At 43.7% G+C, this 6,126-nt stretch overlaps 1 protein-coding gene across 1 annotated transcript; it reads right to left on the bottom strand.

Annotated features, from left to right (window-relative positions):
* Positions 1 to 1,081: 1,081 nt before the first annotated feature.
* On the bottom strand, positions 1,082 to 1,258 carry LOC113924954 (40S ribosomal protein S29-like). The gene has a single exon (XM_035726215.1). It carries the CDS (start codon positions 1,250 to 1,252, stop codon positions 1,082 to 1,084), a length of 171 nt encoding a protein of 56 aa, XP_035582108.1. The 5' UTR covers positions 1,253 to 1,258.
* Positions 1,259 to 6,126: the final 4,868 nt, after the last annotated feature.

The following is a 6,126-nucleotide window of genomic DNA, read 5'->3' as shown; positions in this document are numbered from 1 at the left end:
AGGGCAAAAACATATTAGGGTTAAAGATAGTCATAGTTAAATAATAAGAACAATTTACCAGGAAGATATATCTTTTCTACATTTATATGCACCCAATGATATAGTTTCAGAGCATGTAAATTAAAGATGAAATTAAAAAGAGAAATTGCCAAATCACAATTACAGTGGTAGATTTTAACACATGTATTCTAATACAGTGAGATCAACTCATATATCAAGGAGACCAAAAATTAAGAGGCTATGGAAGATTTGAAGCGCACAACATGCTTGATCTAATGGAAATATCTTCAACTCTGTTTACAATGATTAGAAACTATTCATTTTGGGGGCGCCTGGCTGGGTCAGTCAGTTAAGTGGCTACCTTCAGCTCAGGTCACAATCCCAGGGTCCTCTGATGGAGCCCCACATGGGACTCCCTGCTCAGTGGGGAGTCTGCTTCCTCTCCTTCTGCCTCTCCTCCTTGCTCATACTCTCTCTCTCAAATAAATAAATAAAATTTTAAAAAAGAAACTATTCATTTAAAGTTTTATTTATTTAAGTAATCTCTACACCCAGTGTGGGGCTTGAACTCATGACCCTGAGATCAAGAGTCATGCACTACTCTGACAGAGCCAGCCAGGCACCCTGAGACTATTCATTTTTTAAGTATACATAGAATATTTACAAAAGCTGGCCATCTACTAGGACACCAAACAAATCACAAAAAAGACCAAAAGATCAGAATCATATTTATATTCTCTGATCATGATACAATTAAGCTAGATACCTACAGAAATGGGTTAATTTTTTTTAAGATTTTATTTATTTATTAGAGAGAGGGAACACAAGCAGGGGGAGTAGGAGAGGGAGAAGCAGGCTTCCCGCTGAGCAGGGAGCCCGATGTGGGGCTCAATCCCAGGACCCTGGGATCGTGACCTGAGCCGAAGGCTGACACTTAACGACTGAGCCACCCAGGCGCCCACAATTTTTTTTTTAATGGGAGTATTTTTATTTTATGTACAGTGGGTTGGCATTAAGGTAGGTGTCTTGGATATCTGCAGTTAAGGTATGTATCTTGGATGACCCACTCAAGGAAGTTCACTTAATCCAACCTAATGAAGCCTCTATCTTTCGTGTACTGATAGAAACACTGGCGGCTCATACTGAGGCCATATTTCTGGATCAGACCCTGCTGGTTTGAGCAGACGCGGCAAAAACAAGAACCCTGGCCAAATTTCCTCGGATGGCTGTGGTAGACCTGCTGGTGACCCATCTTGCTCTGTCGATTGCGATGAGGCAAAAGAAATGTGTTAATTTAAACAAGACATACATTTGGACATTATGAAATACTCCTAAAGAACTCATGTCTCAGAGAATAAATTGTATTAGAAAGTAGAAAATGGGTAGCCACACTGGCCTCCCTCACTCACCCTGAACCTGCCAGAAATGCTCCCTCATCAGAAATGTTCCCCCATTTTTTTCTCTATATATTAAGATTCATGTAATGGGGCTAAAGAGATACTTACGGGACAATTTATATTTGTACATGCTAGTATTGAAAAACAAAGAGAAAAAGACTGAAAATCAATGAGCCATTAAAAATCTTAGCAAACCTACTAGCAAAATATCTTTAAAAAAATTTCCTGCATTACCAACTTTGCTTTATCCTCATTTTTCAAGGGTGATTTAATATCAGAAAATCTAACATCATTGACCACCAAGCCACCAAATATAGTCATGTACGTTGTCACAGAGCGGCCAGAGGTCAAAGTGTCCATCAAGACTAGGAGCCAAACCAGAAGTTAACAGGCAGGCCTTTATTTACTTAGTATAAGCAAGAGGCTAAACAAGAAAGGATGCTGGCTTCCCAAAGTTCTGTTTTCCCTCCATGAAACAGCATTGAGCAAAGGTTAGCTGAGTCAGTGGAGTGGGGAAGGCAATTGTCATGCTGTCCAGGGAGACCCGAACAAAAAGCTCTCTTGTTTAATGGAGCTGGACACCGGGCGTGGGGGGGGGGGGGGTAGTGGGAAGGGCTAGAGGCAGAGACACCTGAGCGGTGTCTCAGGTGTTCCCCTTGCTCCCCCAGTGGAGACTCCTAGGCTGGGAATGTAGGTATTGCAGGTATATGTGAGAGCATGGCTGGGCTGCGGCTAGGGAGCTGAGTGCTTGACTGTAACTGCCTCCAGATGGCAATGCATAGGCTGGGCAGCCAGTCTCTTAGGAAGGCAGCTTCCCCACTCCCACCCCCACCCCCTGAGGGCTGCCAGGCAAAGGAAGCCTTTACAGTTGCCTGCAGTCAGGCCTGAACCTTCACACATAGGGTTTGGCCTGGAGCCAGACTCTTGATAGGGTGTGACCTATATGTGGGTATCTTGCTGATGGCTTGAAGGGGGCTGAAATTCAGTTCAAGCTTTGCTGCCAAGCTGTGGGCCCTGGCATGGAGCTGTGTCTACCTGGAGGAAGGAGCATCTTCACACAAAGGTACCATAGGGGCTATTGACAGCTCTACCCACATTAACAAAGTATATCTCACAAAGACTTCAATAGATACATGTGATAAATTCCACACTCATTTGTAATTTAATGAAATGGATAAACTAGGGACTAGAAGGAAATTTCCTTAACCTAGTAAACTGTGTCTGTGTCCAAATGTCCTCTTCTAAGGGTACCAGCATATTGGATTAGGCCCCACCCTCCTGATTTCAACTGAATCACAGTCACATACTGCGGTTTCGAGGGTTAGGACTTCAATTTGGAATTTGGAGGGACACAACAGAGATAGGAGGTGGGTGTCAGAAGAGGCCAGTTTCCAGATGTATGTGGGAATCAGACCCCCCCCCCCCCCGCCCCGCCACAGATTCCCAAGGACTTGGGGTCAGGTGGGAAGGAAAGGGAGGGATAAAGGTTGACAGGCCTTGAACAAGAAGGTGCTCCACTTACTGAGACGGTGAAACCAGGGGAGGAATAAACTTGAAGCTTGATCCCAGGCGGAGCCCTGAGGCATTCTAACTTCTGGAGATGAGGAGAAGTGGAGCCCAGGAGAATACCGGAAGAGTGGCTGGTGGGAAGGAGGAAGCCGGAAACCTGTAGTATCTTGGAAACCGAAAGAGAAGAACCAGCAAGTTCTATTGATTTACCCTTTCATGTCTCTCTTATTTGAGACAGAGAGAGAGAGAGAGAGAGGAGAGAAGCCGACTGCCCGCTGAGCAGGGATTCCCCATGCAGGGCTCCATGCGGGGCTCGATCCCAGGACCCTGGGATCATGACCTGAGCCAAAGGCAGACGCATAATGACTGAGCCCCCCAGGTGCACCTACCCTTTTTCACATCTCTTAAAATTCCTGGTTTCTTCTCTCAACTTGACCTTCACCCTGATTCCACCAGCAGAGGGAGCCCTCTGTTCCAGGTGTGGGCCTAAGGGGATGCATTTTCTACAGATATTATCAAAACAATAAAACCCAGTCTGCTTTTTCTTATCACCATTGCTGGCAATTCTAGTGGGTAATAAATACTTTCCTGAAAAAATAATTTATTGGTCTAAGTTCGAAATAATGACTTGGTTATTATTTCTGTAATATTTTCTGTAAGCTTCTGTAATAATTTCTGTAAGCTTCAAATGGAACATATTTAGTACTATCTTTAGTAAATGCTATACTTGGAAGATAATTTAGGGAATTCACAGTGTTACAGTGGGCTGCCACACATTTGTTTTGAAAGTAAGTTCTTGGGGTGTCTGGGTGGCTCAGTCAGCCGAGCGCCTGACTCTTCATTTCCACTCAGGTCATGATCTCAGGGTCATGAGATGGACCTTTACCCTGAGTGGGGAGTCTCCTTGGGATTCTCCCTCTCCCTCAGGCCCTGCCTCCTGCACCCCCCCACCCCACCCCATGGGCACATGCGCACAAGCACTCTCTCTAGAATAAATAATTAAATCTTTTTAAAAAAAAAGTTCGTTCTTAATAGTTTGGAATCTTTAAAGCTCATTTTAGGTGCAGTTCATGTCTTCAGTCATTACGATAATATACATTCCTGTGTTTAAACAGTAGATTCAAAGTCGACCAGGATAGCATAGCAATTGTAAATACAAAAGAAATAGCATGAGTTACAGTAGTTACGTCATTTTAATTATGACTACCTGAAGCTTTCCTTGTGTTTAAAATTTCAAACACTGGGGCGCCTGGGTGGCTCAGTTGGTTAAGCGACTGCCTTCGGCTCAGGTCATGATCCTGGAGTCCCAGGATCGAGTCCCACATCGGGCTCCCTGCTCAGCAGGGAGTCTGCTTCTCCCTCTGACCCTCCCCCCTCTCATGCTCTCTCTCTCTCTATCTCATTCTCTCTCAAATAAATAAATAAAATCTTTAAAAAAAAAAATAAAATAAAATTTCAAACACTGAAAGAATACAAAATGTTTGGTATGTTTTTGTTCGGTAAGTGCAAATTTTAGTTCATGCATGATATATGTTACTGAATTTGAATATCCTTAAATTGAAATTTATCCTTTTTTTAATATGAATTGTTGCTAAGCTAATGAACAAATCAAGACAATAATTATTACTGATAACTATGTGTTACAAAAATAATTTTGTTGTCTAGATGAGGAAGATATTTAAAAATGATCCACTCCCCAGGTATCCAATATGCTGGTTATGAAACCAAAATGCTTAATATTTCATCTTTGAATATATATATATATATGGACAAAGTTTACTACCTCCTGGGGTGCTTTCTATCCTTGCACTTTGAGAACTGGGTAAGGAAAAAAAATAATCCGTTTTTTTCTGGCCAGTGCAGAGGGACAGTGAGGAACATGTCAGATGAAATATGGCAGTCTTCATAGTAAATCAGCTGATGGCTCCATCTGTATTTTCACAGAAATGGCTCACATGTGGAGTTTTATTTTACTGAGTTTCTTTGAATATTTTCTTTTCTCAAAGTTGTAAAAAGGGGTGACTTTCTAATTATTCTTCCTTGAGCCCATAAAGGGGTATTAAGGATTGAATGCAGAGTTGGGCTCCCGGCCTCCCAGCCCAGGTTGAGCCCAAACAGGTCACATCTACATATGAGAGTCCAGATGTTAAAATTTATGTGTTGAAGGCCTAACCATCAGGACCTCAGAATGTGACTGTATTTGGATACAGGGCCTTTAAAGTGGTGATTAAATGAAAATGAGGCTCTTGGGGGAGGCCCTAATCAAATGTAGCTGCTCTCCTTCTAGGATGAGACGTGGACATACAGAGAGACACCAGGGGCCCACGTGCACAGAGGACAACCACGTGAAGAAGCCAGAGGCCAGCCACCTGCAAGCCAAAGAGAGAGGTCTCAGAGGAAACCAACCCTGCTAGCACCTTGATCTTGGACTTCCAGCTCCTGAAATTTTGTGGGGGAAAAAAACAGATGTGTGTTAAAGCCACACAGTCTGAAGTATTTTGTACCAGCAGCCCTAGCAAACTAACACAACAGGTGGCATTTGTTTGAAGTGAGGGTTCCACAGCTAGAAAGTGTTGGGAAATTACTAACACTTAGGGGACAGAGCACAGACTCTGAGACCATTCCTCTGGGCTTGAATCCCGGCTTGGCTTTCTAGTAGCAGAGCAATGGGGTGGGCCATTTACTGAATGCTGGAGGCCCAATTTTATGTCTGTAAAGTAGGGGTGATAACCACTACTCGGGATTTCAATGGGGATGGCATGGGGTAATGTATGGAAAGTGCCAGGCCCACCGTGGGAACCCAGTAAATGAGGATGCTGAGCCAAAGCCTTCCCCACTGCCTTAGCTCATGTAAGTTAGATCCTGCCCAAGCTGGCCACATTGGAGAGGGCTGGAAGTCTGTGGATTTTGCAGTTAAGGGACGGTCGTTTTAAAAATGTGTGCTCAGGGGGCGCCTGGGTGGCTCAGTGGGTTAAGTGTCTGCCTTCAGCTCAGGTCATGAGCCCAGGGTCCTGGGAGCCCAGGTCCTCCCTGCTCAGTGGGGAGCCTGCTTCTCCCTCTCACTCTGCCTGTCGCTCCCCCTGCTTGTGCTCTCTCTCTCAAATAAATAAATAAAATCTTTTAAAAAAAAGTTTGCTCAGTTACGTTTTTAAAAATTTTGCTAAATTTGCTTGTAGTGTTACTTTGAATGGTTGGGAAGATGGAAAAATAAGTGTCTTTT

The sequence above is a fragment of the Zalophus californianus genome, chromosome 2 (assembly GCF_009762305.2).
Source record: "Zalophus californianus isolate mZalCal1 chromosome 2, mZalCal1.pri.v2, whole genome shotgun sequence".
Taxonomy (NCBI): Eukaryota; Metazoa; Chordata; class Mammalia; order Carnivora; family Otariidae; genus Zalophus; species Zalophus californianus.
The sequence above is the reverse complement of the archived record's forward strand: the minus strand, read 5'-3'. Positions and strand labels throughout refer to the sequence as shown.